This window comes from Ambystoma mexicanum, chromosome 13 (genome assembly GCF_040938575.1).
Source record: "Ambystoma mexicanum isolate Mex_15411 chromosome 13, UKY_AmexF1_1, whole genome shotgun sequence".
In the NCBI taxonomy this organism is placed as follows: domain Eukaryota; kingdom Metazoa; phylum Chordata; class Amphibia; order Caudata; family Ambystomatidae; genus Ambystoma; species Ambystoma mexicanum.
In genome coordinates, this window is record NC_090938.1 from 675,552,911 (window position 1) to 675,579,225 (window position 26,315).

Consider the following 26,315-nt stretch of genomic DNA (forward strand, 5'->3'; position numbering starts at 1 on the left):
ACAGTTGACAGAACTCTTCAACTTCCAAACTGCTTGATGAACCAGAGGAAGAGGCGGGAAGGCGTAAGCTCTCATGTTGTGCCATGGGATCTCGAGTGCGTCCCCCAGAGAGGAGGCTCCCAGCCCCCCTCTGGAGGCGTACTGAGGAAGCTTCTTGTTCATCGCTGTGGTGAAGAGGTCCACCTCCGGTGTGCTCCAACGCCAGAAAATCCAAGATAGGATCTCCGCCTTCTTCAACTCCCACTCGTAGTGGACCACTGTCCGCTGGCTGAGGGCATCCGCGGTGACATTCAGCCGGCCCGGGATGTGCACTGCAAGCAGCCAGACCCCATGAAGCACGGCCCACTCCCAAATCTGAATGGCCAGATCCACGAGAGGGGGAGACTTCGTTCCCCCCTGCTTGTTTATGTAGTACATTGACACCACATTGTCCGTTCTTATGCGGACCACCTTGTTGACAATGAGAGGTCTGAACGCCTTGAGCGCCAGAAAAATCGCCAGAAGCTCCAAATGATTTATGTGCAGGAGCTTGTCCTGAGGCGACCAGAGGTCCGAGACCTGAAAGAGATCTAACGTCGCACCCCACCTGAGAAGGGAGGAGTCTGTCGTGACCGTCACCATAGGGAACGGGTCCTGAAACCCCGCGCCCCCAGACAGATTGCTGAGAGATGACCACCAGTCCAGGTCCACTCTCATGGAATCCGGAATCATTATCCGCATGGAGTCTGGGTCCACTGCCTGACGCCATGAATTCCGAAGGGCATTCTGAGTCCGTCTCATTTTGAGACGAGCAAGAGGAAGAGCCAGCACACACGAGGCCATGAGGCCCAGAAGCCTCTGGAACCACCAGGCCGACATACTCTCCGACTGCGCAAACATCTGACACGTGGCCAACAGATCTGCCATTCTGTCCCCGGTCCGGTATACTCTGCAGTCGATCGTGTTCCAACGGAAACCCAGAAAAATCAGGTCCTGAGAGACCGTCATGGAGGATTTCCGCCAGTTCACCGACAGCCCAAGATGGAACAGGAGCTGAAGGAGAGACTGGAGGTTGCCCGCTGCCGCCAGCGGAAAAGGGCTGCGTAAAAGCCAATCATCCAAATAAGGATACACATGGATACCCTGAAGACGAAGATAGGCCACAATCACCGACATCATCTTCGTGAAGACACGCAGCGCCGAGCTGAGGCCAAAAGGAAGCACCCGAAACTGGAAGTGCTCCTCTCCCAAAGAGAAAGGGAGGTACCTCCTGTGTGGAGTCCAAATCAGGATATGCATGTACGCGTCCTGAAGATCCACTACGCTGAGCCAGTCGCCCATCTGCAAAGAGGAGCGTATCTGGCTGGGCGTGATCATCTTGAATTTCTCTTGGGGTAGAAAGAGGTTGAACTGGGAAAGGTCTAGGATGGTGCGCAGGCCAGCCTGGTTGGGTTTGGGCACCGTAAACAGCCAGGAGTAGAAGCCCTCCCCTCGCTCCCCAATGGGAACGGGTTCCACAGCCCTGAGGTCCAGGAGTTTCTGAACCTCGGCGTTGAGGGAGGGCGAGCCCAACGGCTGAAAAGGAGGGTTGAGGGGTGGGGTATGGGATAAAAGTAAACGGAAGCCCGCCCGAGCGACTGACAAGACCCATCTGTCTTCTGTGATGGTCTGCCACGCCTCCCAAAGAGACGCAATGCGCCCTCCCACCGGGGTCTCGTGTGAGCGCGAAAAACCCTCATTTGGAAGGTTTATTGGTGGCAGTGCCACCTGAACCTGATGAGGCGGCTGAGGAGCGGGAGAAATACTGCGTATGCTGTTGTCTACGGCGGTTATTCTCCGCAGGAGTATCCACTCTGTGATTTTTGCGGTCGAGGAATCCCCTAAAACCAGAGGAAGGTCGCCCTTGCGACAACGGTCTTTGAGCCTTGAAGGGAGGTTTAACCAGAACAGACAATGATTTAGCCGTCTGAGTGCTATCCTTGGTTTTGGTGAGCTCTATATCAGTAGACGAATGAAAAAGCTCCTTACCATCGAATGGAAGGTCCAATACTTTGTCTTGCACTTCCTTCGAAAACTTAGTGGCATGCAACCACGCTTGCCTCGAGGTATCAACTCCGAGCATCATGCCCCGAGCCGAGGTGTCTACGTGATGAGCCGCAGCCTCCAGGAGATCCTGGGACAAGACCCTGGCATCGGAAAGGCCACCTCTGAAGTTTTCCAACTTCTTGACCGGAATGTGCTCCTCAAACTCTGACAGACCTTTCCACATCCGCATGTTAGCGCCCGCCAAAATCAATTCGGCATTGGCCTGCCTGAGCTGCAAGGCCGAATTGGCAAAGATCTTCCTCCCTAGGGAGTCCAGGAGCTTGTCCTCCTTTCCCAAGACCTGAGTAGCCGTAGCGGAAGAGGATGCTGCAGGTCTGGACTGCAACGTGGCCGCAGCCACCACTGTGGAGGAGTGAGGTGGACAAGGCCACTTCCTCCGAAGAGTGTAGCCTGTACCTCGCGTCAATCTTTTTATTGACAAAAAGTCCTGAGTGTGGCTTCTCCCATACTCTTCGGACCTCGGTCAAAACATCCTTCTGTAGGAAAAGGCCAGTAGGCTCCAAAGGAGACAGGGTGAACGCCCTAGAAAGCACGCCCTCCTGTGGAGCCGGTGCCTCGGGAACTGGAACATCTAAGAAATTCATCATGTCCAGTACCCGGTCATGAAAAGCTCTAACAGAGCGGGGAAGGTCCTCGTTGTCCTGTTCGCCTTGAGGGTCATCTGACAGGTCAGGATCCTGCTGAACCGTGTCAGGCACTGCCTTGTCCACTGGGGTCAACGGTGGCAAAGGCGGAAGAGCAGGGGCAGGCACCACGGGCAAAGAAGGCGCCGGCGGAACCACCAGAGGAACGGGTGGAGCCGGGGGCACTGGTGGACAAATTTCCTTAAAAAGCCCTTTGAAATACTCCCTCATGGGGTCGGTGCGCATAAGCGCTTGAAATTTACTGAAAAAAGCGTCCTCAGGAGATTGCTTCGGAACCTGAGGAGGCCTCTCATGAGGTGGACAAACCCAGGGACGTAACGGAGAAGGGTGCCACGCCGGGCCCTCCGCCGACGTATCCACATAAAACAAAGGGCCCGCCCCTGCAGGCAACGAAACATTGTGCGGAAGAGGCATCCGGGCGTTCCAATCATAAACGGGCCGGTAAGGATACGCACAAGTGACCTTATGTTCACCCAAAGGACCGAACCCTACACCAGGGGCCGATGGCGTAGTTGTAGGGGTAGTACCTAAAATGGCCGCCGTGGTCGTGGCGGGAACGGCCGCCATTTTGTCTTCATCTGAGGGGAACTGCGGCACGTGAGGAGGTGAGGCAGGGGTCCCCGTCGATGGATCAGGGGTCTTAATTTTAGCCTTAACATAAGGAACCTCGGCAGAGCAGGTACTGTGAGGCCTGGAATGTTTCTGCGACATACCAACCGCCAACTGAGCCTTCGAAGGAAGGACCTCGGCACTGCCGGTAAAAGAAGAACCTTGCTTCTTTGCCCCCTCAACAGATCTGGTATCACCACAAGAGCGGGAACGGTGAGAAACCGCTTTCACCGACAGGGCCCTGCCCGGCCCCATAGACCTGTTGGTAGCCTTAGCCTCGGTACGAGGGACCGCGGGCCTAGGCCCGGTAATAGCCTTCTCGGCACGGGCCTCGAATATCTGTTCGGTAAACACAAGCCCAGCCAAGGCCTTGGGGCGCACCCCGGTCTTGTTTTTGAGGGAAGCCGAAAGAGAGGCCTCAGAGTAAGCTCCGGTACCCTGTGACTCAGCAGAACTGGGTTTACACACAGCCCCCACAGGAGGGGCCTCGGAAGTTACTCCGGTGTACACAGGCCCCTTACGGAGACCCTCAGAGAAAACTCTGGTAGAATTATTAGGCCCGACAGGCACCTCAGGGCGAACCCCGGTGACAGAGCGATCAACGCCCCTCCCGGCTCGAGAGGAACCCGGGAAGGTATCCCCCGGCCGGAGTGCTCTGAAAAGTAAAGAACTTACCGGGCGTTTCTTCTTCTCGTCGATAAACGCCTGAAAATGAGATGGGGGAGTGCGTCGGAACACCTCCTCCCACCGCTCCAACCGACGTTGAAGAGCCCGGACCAAAAGGGAGTCACAGTAAAAACAGGAGTCCAACCGGTGTTCCGGACCCAAACACTCTAAACAAAGAGGATGGGTATCCGCCCTCGCGAAGCGACGATGACACGAAGAACAGTCTGGAAAGTCTAATTTAAAAGACATAGGCCCTCATTACGACCCTGGCGGAAATCGAAAAACGATGGCGGAAATGCAATACCGCCATCGAATAGCGCTCGGTGCGACTATGACCCGTCACCGTAAAGTACGATGCCATTAGCGACACCGTAGTGAACGCCAACGCTAACTGCACCAAGTACGCGCGCGCGCGCCATGCCAAACCGTAATCAGCACCATGGCGCAAGGGTACGCGAATTCCGACCCTAGCGGACATGTACTTAACGCCATCAAGCACGGCGGAAAGTACCATTCCGCCATGGTGAGAAGTACGGCATCGCGAATCAACCGTAAACGGCCCCACTGAGTGCCTGTACACCGCTCCCTGGCCACATAGTACAACTCCCCGTAGGTGCAACGAAGTCACAATGCAACCAGTGAAATGTACAAGTCACCCATGCATGCCAACGAACAAAAGAATCACAAGAGGGGCCAATGGGAGCTGCAGGGCACAGATGGCACGAATACAGAAGCTATACCAATGGACATGACCCCAGTCTCCCACCAAGAAACGCACGCAAACACAGGCACCTGTGACCAGCAATATTCCGATAATCACATCATTCCACCAATCCACCTGGCTGACCGGCATCTGTTACACAAAACCTAATCCCCCGCCCCTGAGCATGACATCATCCAAACAGTCATATTGGCAGCCCTCACCCCTGACCTCACTGGGCTTCGTAGGCAAACGCGCCCAGCACAGTACCACGCAACTATACTCCGAAGCTGGAACCCAATGCAGATCTCCTCACAATACATCGCTCCCCAAATAGGAATATGCCACATCACTTGCAAAGAAGAACGCTACACGGCCCATATCAGAATAGAAATTTAATGCACAACAAATTCACCAAGCCCATACAGCCATTAGGCCATGAACTCCAAAACACATTTCACCATTGTGGGCTGCATCCGCAAGAAATGACCAGCTACTTCTTGTGTGACGCCCTGTTCCTTCATGGTACACAGGGGCTACATTCCGTACGAAAAGGCAACATGGAAGCGCCTAGAACCGCAGGGCCGTCCCAATAGGGAGGCACTAGTCCAGCTGAAAGGCCGAAATGTTGCTCCGAGCCACTAGTACTGCGTAAGGGCATGTGGCCCATTGGCGATCGTCCCATAAGATCGTAATGCTGCTCCACTGATTAACACGAAGCAGCAGGTGTCAGGAGTAAAACCCATCTGCAGGAGTGGCATACAGATGGCAGTGGCAAAAGGGGAGGAGATACCTGTCAACCAAAAGAAAAGAAAAAGAAAAGAATGGCCATCAGAACTACATCCGAACAACTCACCTCAATGATCACACTAAATCCACAGCCATATGCATGCTAGCCCACTCCAAAGGATCATCACCACCCCAAAACCACTTGCGACTCATAACTATCCATATCGAGGTGAAAACACCATCACAAACGAGTGTACCTGTGCATGCGTCTGTGAAAACAGAATCCATCAGATGGGATTGGTAACGTGCATGGACACAAGTGTCTGAAGGCGCGTCGAGACAGGGAGGGCTCAACAAGGCCAGATAGACGATGGTCCCACTATGGCAGCCCTGCATCACATAGCGCAGGGGAGGCGGACAGATTGCAAGAAGCCCTGTACATGGCAAACACTGTATCAAATCATCTGCCCATGCATCCATTCATCATTCCCTCATCCCGTAATGATAACGCCTGTTACCATACTCACATAACATGTGAGAATTCCATTGAGTCTGTGCGTTATGCAGCCTGCAAAATCCACTGTGCCCCAGCCCGTAATTCCAGTGTTGTGAAGTAACATGTATTTGGGAACGTCCGGCCTCATCATCCACTTCGCTATTGCGCATCCCAAACTATTCATATCAATCATTGCATCCTCGCCATGGCCCCTGTCCCAAGGACACTGAACAATAGAACGTTATATTTGCAGTCAGACCTGTGGGCATCTCCTCGCCGCTAGCTGAAGACCGAAAGCGCCGCCCTTCGAATTCCTCATTTGCAACATCACGTCGAAAAGGCATCTGTGGCCGCTTGAAATCACAAATTAATCCATCTAGTGCGGCTGTGTGTGAAAATGGCAACTGCCTTCACTCACAAATGGGAGGCCCCGCCCGTCGGTGAACCTCGGTACAGTGATGCATGAGGGTCCACCGTTACTCGAGTACTACGTTCCACTGACCCTTCACAAGTCTGTTCGCGACTGCAAAGAATGCATGTGAAACAATGGGACCATAGCCGAATGAACATATCAACCAATGTTACACGGCCATCGGGTACTAATACATGATTGCAATAGCAAGATGCCATTCCTCGAATTGCAGCGTTGTGTGCGGGACGTGCTCGCCCAAAGGGGAGAGCAGCTTGCACAGGTGGAATGAATCACCACAGGTGGAGGCCATACAGCCTGAAAACACATAAATTGCACGCCCAGTCTCCTCCCACAACCACTCCGAAATGCTACCGGCAGGACTCGCGATGTTGGCCCTGGGGGACCTGATAGCACTGCAAGTACTCCAACTCCAAGAAGAAGACGAACACCAACTACAACCGGCCGCACGGAGGAGACGCAGGTGGAGGAGGAGGGCAAGCAAGGGCTGCCAGCACAGCCACTACCACCACGCAGGCAGCCCGCAATCCCACGCCTCCGAGCACATCCGTTCAACCTCACTGATGAGCAGATCCACACCCTCTACCGTTTGGACCGGGACACCATAGCCGCCATTGTGGACATGACACAGGCTGACCTTGTCAGCATGATAGATAGCCCAACCGCCATCCCACCCCTACTGAAGGTGGTGTCTGTACTCCACTTCCTGGCCACAGGCACCTACCAGCACACAGTCGGACAGTTGCATGGCATTTCTCAGCCACTGTTCTCACGGACACTATTGCAAGTGCTCGATGCCCTCCTGCAGCACGCAGACGACTACATCTCTCTACCACGCTCGGAGCAGGAAATTACCAACACAAAAGTGGGATTCCATGCACTTGGCGGCATACCGGGTTGCATTGGTGCCATCGACTGCACCCATGTGGAATTGGTCGTCCCACATGCCATGGAGGCCCAGTACCGCAACCGAAAACAATTTCATTCACTGAATGTACAAATGGTGTGTGACTCCAAAAGGATCATTACACATTGTTGTGCCCGATTCCCTGGATCAACCCATGATTCTATGGTCTTGAGGAACTCTACAATACCACGCTACATGGAGCGACACGCAGGGAACAGATCCTGGCTACTCGGTGAGTCTCATTTCATGCATGATGATGTGGGGTATGTGATGCGGCAATGACCTGGCAGGAAGGGGGGGGTGCGTACGTAGCAATGGCATTCCACATAATTTGTTTATCGTCCACATACAGGTGATGCCGGATATCCACTGAAGAGATGGCTCCTCACACCAGTCCGGAACCCACGGGACCAGCATGAGGAGGACTACAACCATGCCCACTCACGTACCCGTGTAGTCATTGAACAGGCATTCGGCCTACTGAAGACTCGTTTCCGGTGCCTCAGCAGGTCTGGCGGGGCACTCCTGTACCGCCATGAGAAGGTTGCAAAGATGGTGATGGCATGTGTCATGCTCCACAACATGTGCGTACGTAGAAATGTGCCCATGCCCCCTGACGCAGAACTGCAAGCACCTGAAGATGGTCATGATGAGGGTGGGGATGTGGCAGCACCTCAAGGAGTCTGCGAGGCACAGGAGAGCCGTGAAATTCGTCAGCATCTCATAGATGCATGCTTCTAGCACTCACGCCTGGTGGCTGATACATGGACACGGGACTCGTGGCACTGTGTGTGTCTGGTACATGCACAATATGGACTGTACGCCTATGATGGCCTAGTACACAAAGATCATTGTCCACACATCTCATTGTTTGATCGTGCATTGTTTATGGCATATGTGATATCATGTTGAACACCCTATCGACCCGCCACCCAAGTGAGCCCAACACACCCCCTCCACCCTCCTACCTCCCCCCCGAACACCAGTGTCCAAAGATGCTCATTGTCAGTGGGCAGTCGCTATTGCAAGCCCCCTCTGCGGGTGTCAGGGGCACCCCTGCCTGTGGAGCGCAGGTTCCTCCCAGATCTACGTTGGGGGCTGCCCTGGACGGAACTTGCAACGGATGATGTCTCTGCCTGCTCACGTCCATGCATGTCCCTAAGGGTTTGTGAGAGCTCAGTGAGCACACGGCGCACTGCGGCAAGTTCGGCACATACGTCTTTGGACGTCGCATGCAGTTCCCCCCTCAGGCTCTCGGTGCTTCTCTCCATTTGGACTCTCAGGCTCTCGGTGCTACTCTCCATTTGGACTCTCAGGCTCTCAGTGCTACTCTCCATTTGGACTCTCAGGCTCTCGGTGCTACTCTCCATTTGTGCCCTAAGTGTCTCAGTTGATGTTTCTATGTCTGCCTTAGTGCCCCCACATCCATCGGCATGGTCCTTGAGGAGCGTGGCCAGTTGCTGCTGTTGCACGATTAACTGGTCGAGGGACTGTTGCCTCTGCTGGGCCATGGCCATTTGCGGTGGTGTCACAGAGGGGCTGTTCGCCTCATGTTGCCCTGCCACAGGGCTTGTGGGGGATGGCCAGTCGTCGTCTTGTGGGTGCCCCTGCGTGGTATCCTCATGGTGTACGGGATGGAACAGACAGGGGGATTGGGACAGGTCATGGATGGATCTGACTTCGACATCCCCGTCTTCTGTGTCGGAGCATGCTGCCATTAATGGGGTGTCACCTATGGTGCTGCTGCCACCAGAGGCAGTACCTTCTGTGGCATCCATTGGGGGGACCTGTGGTGGTGCTGTTGTGGGCATGCTGGCTGCTGGGGTGCCTGTTGATGTTCCCTCCTGTGTGCTGCCACTTGATTTGTGCTGCTGCCGTGTCTTGATGCGTGCAGCTGAGGTGGAGGGTCTTTGGCCGTCGGTCTTGGCCCTCTTTGCAGGTGTGCTGGTAGGGGTGTCCTGGAGCTCGTCGTTTGGATCGGACCCTGTGGTGGAGTAAAGGAGGGCGAGCGTTATTAATGGGTCTGTGGGAATTGGAATGGCAATGTATCACATGCATTGGGGTGGTACCTGAGGGTGATTTGGGTCGGGGCCTTGGAGGTGCTTTCATTTGTGTGTGGAGTGAGGGTGCAGTTGTTTGGCAGCCTGCAGTTAGGGTGTGCCTGCTGCACGTGTAGTGGGTGTTTTTGGGGTTTTTACTTATTTATGTATTTATTGTGTGTTTTAAAGTGCGCTATCAGGCCAATGTGTGTGGTCGTTCTCCTGGCCATGTGTTGCTGTTGCGCTATGTGGACACATGTGAGTCACATGATTGGACATTGTGGATTTGGCATGGTTTTATTTGGGCCACCTACCTGATTCTCCGGATGTCTGCACTCCTTTCTCCATCCCTCCGACTCCCTCTATGCTCTCCATTCCAATGGTGGAGGCACAGATTTCTTCCCAGGGGGTCAACTTGATGGGAGATTCCGACCCTCCCCCGGTGGCTGTGGCAATGTTGCGGTTGGCAGAAAGTATGCTACGGACGCGTATCCGCAGGTCGTCCCACCGCTTCCTGCATTGCTGTGGGTTGCGGTCCCCACCGCACTTACCCGCTGTGCCACCAGGGCCCATATGGCCTTCTTGTTCGCAAGTGCCGTCCTGGTCATTTGCGTGGAGAAGACGGCGGTGGCATTCTCCTGGAGGGTCTCTGTGAGTACGGTGAGTTCCTCACGGGAGAAGTGGACCTGCCGCTTGCGGTCGCACGCTTTCTTCGCTACTTTTCCCATTTTTCTTGGTTTCACTAGGGTGGATGACGGGTTGGGATGTGTCTCAGGGTGGTGTTTTTAGTGGTTGTGTGTATTTTGTGGTTTTATAGGTGTACGGGGTGTTGTTTCCCGTTCCGGGCCCATGTTTTTACTTCCGTTTCCGTATATTTACAGTCGCCGTACTTTCCGGTTGGCGCTCACTGTGGTGTCCGCTATGATGGGTGGCGGTATTGCACCTAGGGCGCCGTACGGCGGCGGTGTGGGCCGTTTTGGGGTCATTTCCGCCATCGCGGACTTTGCACTTCCGCCATGGCGTGGTGCTCGTGCCCGATGGGTCGGAATGGGCCGCACTTTGCTCCATCGTGCAATGGCGGAAACGCTATTTACGCTGTGGCGGTCCGGTCAGTCGCTTTCCGCAAGGGTCGTAATGAGGGCCATAGACAGACTAGAAGACGAACGCTAGCGAGAGCCAGAGAGGAAAACAGGGAAGAAAGTCTTCCGAGGATGCAAGTGCGTCCGGCCCCGATCGAGCGGAGAAAAGGACTGAGGGGCGATGCGCGGGGAGGAGCCAAGGTGGGCGGGGTTACGGCCGCGTGCCGGGCCCCGCGCAGGAAAGAGAGGAAGGACAACTTTTTGGAAAAATGTGGATGCTTTTTACAAAGTGCTCCGGTCCCGTCCCACAGGACGAAGAGATGTCCCACAAGTATGGAGGAAAGGGGACGGGACGTAGGAGTATTTCTTTTAGACTGCACTCAGATACCCCCTGTAAAATTGCTTCGACCTTTTGCGATCCATGATTATGCCTTAATGTAATGTGTGAATATAAACCCCAAAAATTGCACTAATTGAAAAGGAAAACAGCACTTCCCTAGTTTTGGGAATAGCCTGTGTTTTCTCAGCGGAGTGAATTCCAGAATGGACGTTGCCCATGTTTTCTTCCAGGTCTTTTGAGTATATCAGAATGTAGTCAATCTAAATGATTGTGAAAACTTCGAGTTGTTCTTAGCAGTTTGTTTATAAAACATTTAAATATACTAGGCAGATAATATATCCCACAGAGCATACCCTGTATCCAAATAGGCCAAACTTGGTCCAGAAGAAAATATTTCATTCATCTCCTGCTTTGACTAGTAATAAGTAATGGCCTACTCTAAAAGCCAGCTTTCTATCGATATTTGCCTCCTCGCCTGCTCTAGGAGTATGGCAGTTAGTGGTTATCGATTAAGAGCATGGACATAGATACATACCCAGAGGTTGTCTTCTCTCTTTGACAAAAAAACAATGAAAAGGCCCTGGAGACTTAGATGGTCATATAAAGCCACTTGCTAATTGACGTATTCCCAGAAATTATGATCTTCTTAGTCCATGTATGCATTTCTTTGACTGCAAAAGACCTGTGATGAGAATGATCTGGCATTCATAAAACTGATGCAGGATTACGTTGTTGTCCATATCTATGCATAGAAAATAAAAATAAAAGTCTTGATATTCTGATGGAAAATCATTCACTACTTCAAGGCTTTCGGTTTTCTTTCCCTGTGTGTCTGCAGATACACAGATTGGTTTAGATAACAATGATCTAAGCAATACTAAGATGCAATCAATAAGTAATATTTTTACTAGCTGATGAGGGGGTTGTGGAAGGTAAATTATACCTTTCCCAAGATTTTCTTCATTTGGGATTCATCGATCAGGTCAAACTCATGATGCTCTGTGTGACCATGAACGCATTGTACTTGTAGTTTTTCTGTGCTAGACGTAACTGGTCTTTATGTAAGCTTGGATTCATTTTCCACACACACATTTGCAAGCCTTTCCTTGGAAAGCATGTTGATTTCTAGACTGGTGGCGTAGTTGATGTCCATGTAACTACCGCTCACACTGCAGTCAATGAAGACGACATCTATGCTAGTTTGCCATTTGGCCGTGTTTATGGTTAATGGCAAGGTCAGATGAGTGTATGCTTTTCTTTAGTATTTACTTTGGGATACTACTGGTGTGCCTTGAAATACACATCAGATCCCCAGGACCATCAAGCCTTCTAGTTTTCTGTTCTGGCTGAGCGTTTGCCGTGAGAATTGTACCAGAGGCTTCTCTTGTGGCACCCAGATTTGTGCGTTGATTTTGGGTCTGTGAAATTCCCAGAACATCCACAGTAAAGACACAGGTGTTATTGTTTTTGATTTTGTTATGCACTTCTTTGGTGGGAGGGCCTAAATCCCTGTGACCTGCATCTGCTCTGGTGTTGCAACAGAAGGACATGTGATTTGAGGAATAATTTGTGGGTACATTATAAGGGGTCTAAAATCTAGCTTATTGGGCTCACCTTTGCATTCGGTTAGACCATGATCTAGCTGGACTGCCAATTCTATTCATTCAGAGTAATTGTTTGGGGGTTAACTATTTCGCCTTTTTCCTCAGGCCAAATTGTTCAACCTCTTGCCTGTTGAACGTAGTGATAAACGTTGTCCAAAGCTCTCACAGGTTCTCAAAGATAGCATATTTCTTGGAGTGCCACTAAACCGCTCTGGTGGAGCCAATGAACTAGGTGAGTGAGTTGCAAACTAGATAGGAACTGTACTCCTGCTTAATTCTTAGGGACTGCATGACCTGAGGGGGTTTAATAAGCTGGCTTGCTGATTGGCTCCTGGCCTTAAAGGCATTAACCTTGCCTGCCTTGGATTAAAACAAACTATTAGGGGTCAGGATTTCGAGCAAATCTGAACAAAACCATGGGTGTACCGCTCCGAACAATCTCAGCCTTCCTAACGAATTTGGTTAGCGAATGGGCATTTCAGCAACAGACAGAAGAACTGAAATACCTCGGTGTAGTGCTCACGAAAGACTTAACAAAACTGTTAATCGCAAATTATATACCCTTGTGGAAGAGCATTAAATCTGACCTAGAAAGGTATTCAAAATGGTGTTATCCAGGACAGCCAGGTTCACCTCAAATAAGATGAACATACTTCCCAGATTCGTATTCCTCTTTCAGAATCTCCCAGTAATCATCCCAGATCTATTCCAGGCAGAAGTTAAGAGATCCCTTCTAGCATATTTGCAGGCAGACACGAAGCCTTGTATATCATATACAATCTTAATCAAACCAAAAGACAAGGGGGGTATGGGTTTCCCTGATTGATCTCTGAGTATTACAGAGCTTCCCAATTTTGCATCCTAGCAGACCATTTGTGGGAAAATGTAGAGAAACAATGGTTCAGCCTGGAAAAAAGAGTTATTCGCACCTGTTACCTTAGGCGACTGGTTGTGGGTCCCATATCGAACTATGCCGCGTAGGATCGGCGACCACCCAGTCTTAGCGGTACTATGGTCCCTTTGGCGTACTGTAAGAACCATGAACGGAGTTATATCTTGGCCATCTCCTCTCGCTCTATATGGGCGCCCCACATAATGCATCGGTTAACAGTGGTACAACACTTCCAACCTCAATACGGGGCAGGTTTAGTGAGAGCAGGGCAAATGTGGAAGGAAGGTTCATATATGTCAAGGAGGAATTAGAGGTAGCACATCAGGACACTGTGATAGCGCCTCTCCACTACTTGCAGTTGAGGGACTTTATAGTGCATTGCTCTCCAGGGGCCACATGACGAAACCAAACAACCAAGCTAAGTGAGAGGTTAGAACCTGGTTAGATGCATGAGCAGTAATATAGAAAGCAGTATGGAATACATCAATATCTATGCAGTATAAAATGCATAATGGTCGGTTGTTGATCAGATGGCATTTAACACCACAGCGATTATCGAAAATGTTCCAAGGGGTCCCGCCGTACTCTTGGTCGGGGTACATGGAGGTGAGTGATTATTGGCATTAGTGATGGAGTTCTGTAAGTGTACAGACCTATTGGAAGGAGATCTTAGGTTGGATGCAGGCCATCAACGGCATTCACAGGCAACTGTCCCCGTTATTGGTTTTGTTTGGGATAGAGTCAGAGGCCGAGGGAACATATAGCATTCTTTCACACATGCCCAGAAACTTGTTATTGGCAGCTAGAGTGTGCCTAACTGTTAAATGGAAAAGCAGCACGGTACCAACAAGAGGAGAGTGGCTCATGAAAGCACACACCATATACCAGATGGAGAGTATGACGGCAGCCCTCTTGGAATCCCACTCCCACATTGTCATGGTTTGGCTTCCCTTTTTGGAATATTATTCTGAGCACAATGCGGCGCAAAACCAAGTAGGGCAAAGGTAAATGAGAGTTTACCCAGAGGGTGTACGTAAAGGGGTATGAGATGCTTATACTTCAGACTCAGCCGGGGTGGCATGCAGGAACAAAGTATTAATATAGCCAATGAAAATAACTTCCTTGCAATGATCAAATAAGCATTGGGTTGTACTATCACATACAACATTGAGCAATGAGTTCACAGTATTCTTCCGTTGTGTGGGGAGGGGTGGAGGGGAATTCTTTAGGAAAATATGTGAAGCTGCCATCGCAGGAGGATCCCTACTTGATGTTGGTAATGAACAATCCAGGTTGTCAAGAGACATTTCTCCAATGAAAGTTCATGTTGTCTCCATGGGTATTACATGGAGGGGAAGGGATATTATGAGAGCTTTGTTTGGGAGACATCTATTTGAGTGTTAGAAACCATTGACCGACTGATGTGAACCAGTGAATGGTGGCATTTGTCTAATAATTGTAAAACCAATAAAATACTGTTTAAAAAAAAAACATTAGTGTATTGGTCACTTCTCTGATGGTTACATAGCTGAAGATTCTACAGCACCCAGGGGAGAGCTGTTCGTCGGGTGAACTTTCTGTCACACTTTACCTGGTCTTTTGCCCAGGAACACTGCTGAATCCTCACTGTCTCTACTGAATTCCCAAGTCATCTGATATACTACAACTCTGTTGGGTGCCCAGAGGATGATTGCAGGAATGGGAGGTATTCTCTGGATCCCGGCCTGTTGATACTGTTTAGGTACTCCATATCTCCTTCTAAAGAGGTAGGACAATACATGTGATTTGTCGTGATAATAACTTATCGTATACCTCCCCTTGCACCTTTGGGCACCTATGAGTAAGATACGCTCTTATGTGGTTGATGATGAGGGCTGCAGGAGGCGTTACCATAATTATTCTGATAGTCTCCTTATAGTATCCTGATATAAGCCATGGTGTGGCCTGTGTGAGTCCTTATTTGTTATTCAATGTTTTTGTTCCTAGTGTTTGTGTATCCTTCCTTCCTTCTTTCCATCCCACACCTGCTACTCCTTCTTCCACTCTTTCTGTCCCCCCCTCCGACCGGTGTACCACGCCCCTGTACCGCTCCTTGGAAAACCTTCAAAGGTGGAGACCTCTTGCTTCTAGCGTTGCTTAATGCTCGATCTGCCATCAAACACTCTGCCGACATCTGCCTCCTGCTTGAAGACCGTGACCTTGATATCCTCGCTCTTACCAAGACGTGGTTCAATGCCAGCTCAGTCACTGCTGTTGAGTCACTGCCTCAGATTCTTCCAAGGATGCTGACACTGCACTGGATTAGTGGAACTGGAGCTCAATCCGGGAGGTAGGAAGTAGGATCTGTGGGAATGCACAGACCGCTGGAAGTGCCAAGTAATGTGAGGTCAGGTTCTGCAATGCCTGTCAGTGGGGCAAGTGCAGGTGTGGCTTTTAATAAGAAGGGTATCAAGGTGGCAGCAGGATTACCAGGCAGCCCGGGAGTGAAAGCCATTTGTTTTGGGTAAACTCAATGAGTAATCTAGATTGAATTTTGCTGTACCACGCTCCTTTGACTTCATTACTTTGCTGCAGGAAGCCTAACAATCACATCTCACAAGTGACCATGGCCAGATTTTCCGCAACCTCAGGGCGCCTCTCCCGGATGGTCGTTGCCTACATGGAGGGACACGTGCTGACTGTGACAGAGGGAGTTAGAGTAATTTTCCTGTTCTTAAAAGTCCTCAGTGTATTTCAATTGATTATTTGTCCAGATTCTTTACTTCTTCTGTTGAGGCATGGTGTGCAGTCTTATGATGAGGTGAGTCTCTGAATTTGCCTTTTCATTGAAATCGGTTCCCCTGTTGACAGGGAGACTCCCGTCAATGGCCTATCTTACGTTGATTTGCTCTTTTGGTTTTGTAGCCAGGGTAACTTCGGCCTTCAAGGGTGACTGCTTGCCTCTCACTGATGGGGACATCGTGGACAAAGTCAATTGTTGCATCGATGGGTACATCGTGGATGTTGCCCTTGTGGACAATGCAGTGGATGATAACTTGTCCCTTAATATGCAACTGCCCATTGATGAGGCACCTGGTCATTTCATCTACTGTAATGGGGGTCTTCCGTACTGAGTTCTTCATGGGCAAGCCCTTCCTGTATGGATCTCTCATGGATGTACCATGTTTGAATGATTTTCCTGCCAGGGAGACCCTAGCAAATATCAGCTGGACACTGCTAACCTCAAATTGGATTGTGGCACCCCAGAATCTGCTGATTTGGATATTGTCTGTGTATGGGTGGTGTTCTATGAGAGAGCACTCCTCTTATTAGGAGCTTGTCCTTCTTTCACTTGTCTCCTGATGTGTGAAGCCAGTCCCGACCTTAAGGATTCATCCTCTAGAGACAGGGTAGTGCCTTCAAACAAATTTAAACCAAGCCTCCTTCTCCCATTAGTCAGGGTCTTGAATAAAAAGGTTTTGCGATCCTGACACAGTTCGACTTTGATTAGTGACTGTAGAGAAATGTGTGGCTGCCACTTAGGATACATTTATTTGTTGCTGTTGAGATTTCTTGAAAAGAATAAATGAAGGACACAGCTATTGCTTGGTATATTTCAAGTTATATATTCTAAACATAAATATGAATATACTTGTAATAAATCATCTTTCAAACAATTAAACGATAGTGTCACGATTCAACACATGTCTAGCCTAGCCTAGACATGTGGGGTATCTTTGAGTTTCTTCTAGGAAATGTGTGTGCTGCAATGTGAATCATGGCTAATGGAACATGTTGAATACTCATATTTGCAAATGTATCAATGGATCATAGACTCAAACCAAAAAAATCCAGCAAGTAAATTATTCACTGGAATATTTTACTCTTACAGTCTCTAGAACATTGGTGGCTAAACCCAGAATGAACTGAAATTCATTTGATAATGTGATTTATTTATAGAACATTTGTATGACGCCTATACAGCAGAAAGTGTTTGCAGGTGCCACAAGACAAAGAGGGAGGTGAGAGCAGTGAAGGATAAACAACAATGTACGGTCCTACTAGGCCTTGTGACATTCGGATTGTGCAAGTGCAGTAAGCAGTAAGTACAGGGGAGATGGGGCAGGTCAGGGCGAAGGGGAAGTTAAGGGAAGAGGGGAAGTGCAGGAGGGAGGAGTGCCCAGGGGCTGGGTAAGTGCTAGGAGGAGCCCAGGAGGGCAAGTGTGCTGGGAGACAGGATATGGGTCAACAAGTGTGAGGAAGGGGGCGGACGAGACGGACGAGACTGAGGACCGAAATACTCTAGCCGGGACATATTAAGGGAGAGAAAGTTGGATGTAGTAGGGTCCCAGGCCCCGAAAGCCTTGTGGATGATGCAGAGGGTCTTGAATTTGATCCTTGCAGCCACTGTGAGCCAGTGGAGAGACTTTAGGGTTGATTACTCCTCCTCTGTCTCTGCATGGGCTTTTTCTGACACCTTGATCTTCTGTTTCTTAGAAAGTTGCCACTTTGTACCTTCTATCATGTTTTCCATACCGTTTGATTTTAGCAAAAGGAAAGTTTCTTGATAATTGTAACTGTATTGCTGGTGGTTGACTGTTCTCGTTCTCGCTTTTGGCATGGTATGGGTCTCAGCTAATGGGCGAGGAGGTTGGAGTGCTTTCTCGATAGATGTTCACCTTTTGTAGTGTGTCATACTTGGGCTAGAAGGGATTGACTCTGCCAACGCTGTAATCTCGTTCGTCCGCAAGTGACTTTTTGACTTTCTTCAATTTCATTTGATCCTGATTCTCTCTTAAAATTTGGTCTAATGCTTACATAGTTCAGGTGTGTGATGAGGGTACCAATAATAAATGCAGTCCTTGCGGCGGGTTTTAAGGTAGACATTTGTATTCCCACAGCTAAGACAGTCTTTGAAAAGGGACACCCTTGTTCTAGGATCTCCAGACCATCTCACTGTGTCTGCATTGAGAAATTAAGGTTGGTCTAGAAAGAGAAAAAAAAGGAAAAAGCTATCTCCAGAGCACTGGAACAGTGCTGGAAGCCGCAGTAGTAGAGCAGGATGAAGTACTGTAAAATGTAAGCATTCTAAACACAACAATCTTCAAAAATGGGACAAAAAGAGTAAAAAATGTAGATTTCTTAGACGACTCCCAATGAACATGTTGCAGTGAACAAATCTAACATGTCTCCCTGGGGTTGTGTCTCGACCTCTCTCCCTCATTGAACCAGGAGTAAAAGGGATCAAAGTTGCATAATGGGAGAAATCTTTTCTTACTGCTATAAATATGTGTAGTTACTAAGGGTTCCCACACTGACAATCATGGATTACTCTAGCTTGTGAATCTATGAAAGATCCAGTGCTGGAGAATAAGTTGAAAAGCTTGAGTATTAAAAGTAAATTCTTTGATCTCCATACCAAGGAATCCATCCTTGTAACAAGGAATACACAAAGGTCTGTGTATCTATGAAAGTTAAAATGTTGCAGAAATCTACTTCTGCTGTGTGTCACAGTTTATTTTACTGAGTACAGAAAACTCCAGGTTTATACTTGTGAATTATTCCTGTACTGTCTAGAAAACACGTGGACTCACCAGAGATCACTGAATGAAGCATATCCATGATCACACGAGCAAAGGCATTTTCCACATTCTGGAGGAAGTTACTCCTCTCAGTTGGTGTGCTGAAGACTTTACAGACTTTCTGCATCATTTTCACTGCCCAGTCCATGCAGTATAGGTCCTTCTCACACACCTGTCACACATACATGTGAACCGTCAGTCCTAGGTACAGTACATTTGTAAATAGAGTGTGAATCTACAATTTCAGTACAGCACTGGCTCTATCACATACCTAAAAGGCAACATAAAAATGAAGAGGTAACATGCAGAGGTAAAGGCAACATAAATATAATTAAAAGGAATTGAATAAATTAAAAAGAAAAGAAAATATAACCAAAGCCAGTGAAATCACGAAAATAATGATAATATAAGCAAAAAGCAACATAAACACAGTAAATAATATGAAGAAAACTTCAAAGTAATATGATCTCCAAAAACATAATGGGCCTCATTATAAGTTTGGGCGTGCAGTAAAAAAGTGGCAGTAATTCCATCACTGACACTTTTACTGCACCAACAAATTATGATTTTTGGTGGATTTACCGGCGGCGGAACAACCGCTGACTGTAATTCCACTGAAAATCTCCTATGGACTTCAAAAAAGTGAGATTTATACCACCTACCATCACTTGTAATGCCGCAGTAAATCCCCGGAACCAACTGGTGGTATAAGTAATTCAGTTTGGTGGTATTTGGTGGATTTACTACCAAACTACAGCCAAACTTGTAATGAGGTCCGGTGTCTGGAAATGATCCAAAGCGTGATGCAGCTGAAAACATTAGTTTGAGAATTTTCTGTTAAGCTTCAACTCTCAGAGGAGGTATTCTGAGCTGAGCCAAGAGTGGCAGGTGAGCAAAATGTGGTGGCAGTAGTCTTTGGCTAACAGGTCTGCCAGGTCCACAGAGGCAGCAATCACATTATTAGACTCTATTTGTCATGCTCTCATGAGCTCTAACAGGTCTTCAAGTTTGTATTTGAGCACAAAGTGAGCCAGGTGTATGATGGAAATACAGGCACCTGCCGTAATGGCAGGTGGAGCCCTGGCTTCTCAGAGAGCAGTAGCTACTTCTGAACATACATATGTTCCTATACAATCAATCCTCTTGTTCTCTTTGTCGTGTAGTGCTGAAGAGGATGATAATGTGGGCAAAAGCCCTTTTCTTGTGGCTAACATCAAATCGATGTCAAATATTGTAGCCCAGACTGTTGGTGCTCTTTGCAACTGTATTAATGTACATTTTTGAAAATCTTCTTTCAATCTGTTTGTTTTGTTTGACTTTTTGAAAAAGAAATGCTTACAAACATTTTGTGTCTACGGATGCAATGGCATACATCACTCTTGCACTGTCGTTTTCACATGTGATAGTGGTACTGTCAAGAAAGCAGATGCAGGATGAATCCTTAGAAAAAATGGGTCATATCAAGGAGCCTTGTGCTTTTTGTCTTGAATGGAGTTGATTGCTTTGGCAGATGCAGCAGTAAAGAAATATTCCTCCACAAACTCCATTATTGCAGGTACTAGAGGTAGAACAGTCGGGTATATCGGGGATGGTGGAGAGTCTCGAAAATGACTGAAGATTTTTGAGTCATTGGGCCTCATTACGGCATAGGCGGTAGAGTGATAACGGCGCAGTTAGAGCTGCCGGAGCCGTTATCACTCTACCACCTCATTACGAGGTCTGCTCGTGGGTGCCGGACTGCTCGTGTGGTCTGGCCAGACGTGCTTACCGGCACCCGCGAGCAGACCAGTATGCTAACAACAGGCCTGTCATTAACGGACCCGTTGTTAGCATCCTCCCCATTCCCATTGAGCCCTATGGGGGCTCGAATGGGGATGTACCGGGTCTTCCAAGGTCGTAATGGCCCGGTAATTCCCTATTTCTGGGACACGGTACCCGGTTTGGGGGTAGCCATGCCAGTAAGAACGGCATGGCTACTTCCAAACTCCTAATGAGGCCCATTGTCTTAGGCTGGGTCTGTGGTGATGATGGGACCAGGTCCACCACCAGCTTTGTGATGTAGGGCCACAAGGAGGGAAAGGTTCTCACAGGCCCTCCCCTATTCCACCACCACCCTTGAGAAAACTACTGATCCACTGAACTGAGTTAGGAATGAGAGTCCTAGAAGCTCAGTAGAAGATGACCATTTGGTAAGCACAGATGGGAGGCTGAACCTAGCAGGGACAGATATTCCTGGGGAAAGAAAGCTATATGCTTATAGCCGGGGACAGCAACCCCCAAAGACCTTAAGGAAAACATAGCAAACCCATATTGCTATAACCACATGAATAGAGTGCATTTGTCATATCAACCCCTGCTTGAAAGAACCTTTGACTTGAGGCTGAAACATGTCTGGGGATGCGTGTGGTCTAGTGCAGAAGGGGTGGGACAAAGCCCAATTTGTTTATGTTCTTTCCCCTTTTGTAATGGCTTGGCAGGAAAAGAACGATGGTACCTTTCACTCAGACATTTTGGAAATGTACCCATGTTGCCTAACTGGATCAGTAATGCTTTTGGTAGAATAGGAAATGGAAAGGTTCTACCTTTGCTTGCTGATGCCGTGACCCGGGGGACCTGGACCAACCACAGGGACTCTTGGTTCGCAAGAGATAGTAAGTAAACTACAAGCAACCACCAGGGACTCGGACCAAAAGGTTGTGATGGCAAGACTTGCATGGGCGACAAATACCTATTTCCGCAGACAGGACACTGGTGATATTCAGTGTTGGTTTTTCCTAAGGACGTGTCAATTGGCAGCCTGTACGCTAGAAGCTAGTGGACTCCAGCAAGCCTGCCAGAGGAATGTCAGAAACTGTAGAGTTGGCCTGTAGTAAAGGTAATAGCCAAAAACGTTTTGGGCAAGATAGGGGAATGGTATTAAGATAGGGGGGAATGGTATTAACAAAGTTTGGTTCCAAGCTCCGAGCACAGCCGTGCAGACAAAAACGGGAACAGCTGGGAAAAAGGTATTGAAATTTGTAGATCCAATCTGCATGCTCAACAGAGCGGAAGACACAGCCATGCACAGTTTGGCATTTGCAGTTCATGCACTTTACACTGGATGAGGGCATTAGCGCATAGAGTTGGAGCAACAAGGAGGTGGCAATTCGGAGAGGCAATGCGGTATTACTGGAGGTCAGGGAAAGAAGATAGTAAAAGCAGAGGAGGTGGGGAGAAGAGTTTTTGGAGCAGAACGAGGAGGTTGTGGTGAAGAGAGATTGTAAAGCAGGGGAGGTTGGAGACGCATCACTGAAATCTGAATTGATTGGAGATGGGGTACTGGAGAACAAGGCGGAGGAAGGAAGTTGAGAGGAAAGAAAGAGTGTGAGGGACAGTAACCATCGGGCGAAGAGGAAGAAGGCAATAGGAATGGACAAGGTGGAAGGAAAAAGCTGGGGCTGGAAGCCCTGAGGGTACGTAAAGATGGGCTGATAATTTCAGGCCATCAAGAAGGAAGCAGGAACAGGCCAGGAGAAGGAAGACATCCCCAAGTCAAGGGGAACCCTACTGGCAGTGCACCTGCCAATCCTCTGCTGTCAGAGACTGTGAAACAGTCTGTCAGTGGCACCTGAGGGCTTGAGCATTTCCATCCCCATACTCAGGGAAGTGTGGTGCAAATTCATACACAAAAGAAGTTTGACCTATGACCCTCGGCCCCCCACAAGCACTGACTGGAGAAAATTGCTAACAAAGAAGAGCAACATCTTTTTTTTCTTCTTTTTTGTATTGCAAACGGTTTATTTTAAACCTTTACAAATTAGTATACAACAGAAAAACACCATTGGAATAAAATCACATTCCCATCACAATCAAAGAAAGAAAAACACATTAGGCACATTGTGAGAAAAGAAAACAGGAAAAAAAGGGTGTAACCACAAAAATAAAAATAAAATACATCCAAACGAATACCAATCAGAATAGCCAATGAACAGTAATTGATAAAAAAGGACATACTATTGTCATATGATTGCAAAATCCAAGTAAATACATTACACACCTTCCACATTTGCAGAGCAGTACAGAGGATTTCCCCAACCGAAGAAGAACAAAGAGTAGTTACACTAAGAACTTAATACATCGCTCAGGGACATGGATAAGGGGTTCCTCCTTAGGATTTCTGGAGGTTCAGACTTCTAATGAAACCTGATAAGGCCAGACCCTCATGTACACTCTGGATATTGAGGCAGCGCTTCCAAACCATATCCTCACTGCAAGTTAGAAGATTTAAGTGCAGGCCGTGCAAATATTTAGACCTTAATATCTTCAATGATTCACATTCCAAAACAAGATGTCGAATTGACTCAGGTTTTAACAAGCAGAACCTGCATCCCACTTCATCACTCGTTAATAATTTCCTCCGAAGTTGAATATCCTTAGTAGGAAGGAGGTTCCACCGAAGCCTAACTAAGAGCCCACGATAGTAACGGTTAGGGAATTGTAGCACAATACAAGAGAGGGATCCTCAGCGTTTATGTTCATGGACTAAATGGCCCATGGAGGTGTATGAATGAAAGGCATCAGTAGTCTGAATTCAATCAAAATCAAGCAGGGCCCTTTTGTTTTTTAAGGGGTTATTTACCAAGGTCTCCAAATTAGAGACAATATGAAGAAGAATGGATTCACTATTTTCCTTAAGGTCTGACAGATCCAGAGAGAGATTCACGTTTTCACCCAGCAACTGATATAAAGAATCGGGTATTGGGGCCATGATCTTCACATAAAGTGTTTTAAGGCGCCATTGCACCCTGGCCCATAAGGATGAAGCCCCTAATTCATTTCTTAGTGCAGATAATGGAACTGCATTAGATACACAGAGGATCCGCCTTCATATCTTACCCTCAATTTTATCCAAGATGTTTAATAATCTGTCCGATGTTAGTTCAAGGCCATAGATAATCTTAGGCACCATCTTCCCTTCAAAGAACATTATCGGCGGGTTGAGGGAGAACCTGCCAAACTTACGATCGATTTTTAACATCTGGGATTCTATCAGCTTGGCCTTATGAATTAAGGCTTCAATGCTCAATTTAGATCCCCTACATGATCCAAAGTTGAATCCCAGGTACCTGACACTCTCAGATAGCTTCACAGAAGTTCCTTCAATATGCCAGATGGGTCGGTTGATCTTCCGACTTGCGCTTGTGAAAGCCAGAATTTTGGTTTTAGTGGGGTTGATAATGAGCCCATTTGCTTTTGCGTATCCCGCAAAAGTATTTAATAACCTCTGCAGACCAAGCCTAGTTAGGTCGAAGATCAAAAAATCGTCTGCATATGCAAGCCATATGATTTTTACCTGCCCATCTTTAGGGGCAATCAGCCCTTCATTAACCAAAATGTTTGTCACGTCCAACATATATTGGTTGAACAGCCAAGGGGCCAAGACACATCCCTGTCTGACCCCCGCGATAGGAACAAATTCTCTGAGAGACATCCCTCTTTTGGCTTAATCGGACTTGAATCCCACAGTTCTCATATACTCCATTGATAAGCCTCACCAGCCCACCGGCATACCCCAAACTGCCAGTTTTGCCCACAGTTTACACCGGTCTACGAAGTCAAATGTGGCCGATAGGTCAATCAAGGCCATGAATGTACAACGCTTGGAAAAACAAAGAATCTTCCTGGATACATTTGAGGACCAGCCCATTAACATTAGTCGAGTGGCCCTTCCGAAAACCAGTCTGAAATCGGTCAATGGGATGTGCCACCTTAGCCCACTCTTCTAAGTGTGAGCGTAAAAATGCCGACAAAATCTTACAATCGGCATCTATTAACGAAATTGGCTGATAATTTGCCAGATCTGACCTACTACCACACTTGAAGATGGGAATCACGTGGGCCATGCTCCATGACAGTGGCGTTACTCCTGTACGAATGATCTTTGAATTCCAAGAACAGTAAGTATGCCCAGATGTTCCAATGAGCCTTGAAGGTGTTATTAGTTAGGCCATGTGGTCCCGGAGCTCGTGACTTTTTACATTTAGTTAGCAGATCATAGATGGTACTTATGTCTAAGGGAGGCTCCCACTTAGCGCAATCCAAAATGCCAGATACTTCACATGGATCAATAGTAGGAGCTCCAAACCTACTCTCAAAGAACTCAACTCATTCCAACTTAGAGATAGTGATCAATTGGGAGACTATGTTATTGGGATCCTGGCGATTGACTAGAGACCAACACGCACTGACCCGAGCATTAATCAGTACCCCTAGCATAAGCTCTGCATCCTGTTGCAGTAGGGTGCTTTTGTCATGATCCATGCCCCTGACCCCCTCAGGTATAACATGACCCCCTCAGGTATAACAGCTCCCTAGCAGCAGTGGGGTTAAAGCCCTTCACACTGGCCCCAAGGGCCTTAACTCTCCATCAGAAACATACATGGAGTCAGTCCTGGCGCCTTTGGCGCCATACTCATTATCAGGAATTAAGCAATTCCAGTTTTGGACCTTAATCCAACATGGAGGCCTATTACACAGCTCAGTTCTTTAGAACCAAGCCATGCAGTCTAGTGTTTTGGGTGTGGCTGGGCCTGGAACTACTTTACCTGGGCTATTTGAACCACACCCAAACAACAGAACACGCTTCGCGTTATTCTGCACTCCTGCAGCGTAACGCTCACCGTATCCAGCTCTTGCTCTTTTGCTTCTCCGGCGGGCCGATCCTGAAGCCCTAGATCCGGATTCCATTAATATCCTGGAAGAACAAATACAGCATTAGGAAGTAAGAACACTTACCTGTGAAGTAACCGGTCTTGAATCCATCCTGCGCTTTGCTTACCTTGCCATCTCCGGAGTTCGGCGCAACCTGCAAAGGTAAAGAAACAAGGACAGCATTAATAACAATTCTTAACTGGGCAAGCAGGGAGTCGTGGCAGCACCCTGCGCTTTTCTTACTTCACCCATCTCCGGGTTTCACCGAAACCTGCAAGGGAGAAGGAACAAGGTCAGCATTAACAAAGCACTTATCTGGGCAAGCAGCTCTTCGACCGCTTATCGCTCCGGAACATCACCGCAATCTGTACAAAAGATAAGAGAACACAGGTTAGCAATTAACACCAATAAACAGCGCAGCGCTCCGCGCATCAATAACTCACCGTGGTCTCCGCTATCAGCGCCGCAACTCCGAGATCAACCATCCCTGTGAAAACAAAAAGAGACATTGTTAGGGAACAGCGTAGTGGAGCAAGACGCCAGGAAGACAGAGAAAACGGAGGGAAAAGAAGAGACAGAATAAAGACAGAAAAGACATTATAACTCACCCAGGAGACAGCAAGCAGAGTCGGGAGTCACAGCCGGTCTGGACTCGACATAAGGGCACACGGACCAGTGAAGCAACTAGTTCCACGGAATGCCCGCATCAACCACGCGCCCCTGCACAGAGACGCAGGACGGCAGAGAGTTCAACGCACATAAACCTAAGGTGATGTAACGCTCACCTGATTCTCGCAGAGGCGCCGGTCTTGACTGGGCGACTACCGTATCTTCAAAGGTGATG

General features: G+C 48.3%; 1 protein-coding gene across 1 annotated transcript in view; it reads right to left on the minus strand.

Moving 5' to 3' along the window:
- Positions 1-26,315, minus strand: part of FBXO47 (F-box protein 47) — a 1,436,412-nt gene that overhangs the window by 74,462 nt on the left and 1,335,635 nt on the right. Inside the window, exon 15 of the mRNA XM_069634700.1 lies at positions 18,794-18,953. Within this exon, the coding sequence (XP_069490801.1) occupies positions 18,794-18,953 (160 nt within the window). The remainder of the gene's footprint in view (positions 1-18,793; positions 18,954-26,315) is intronic.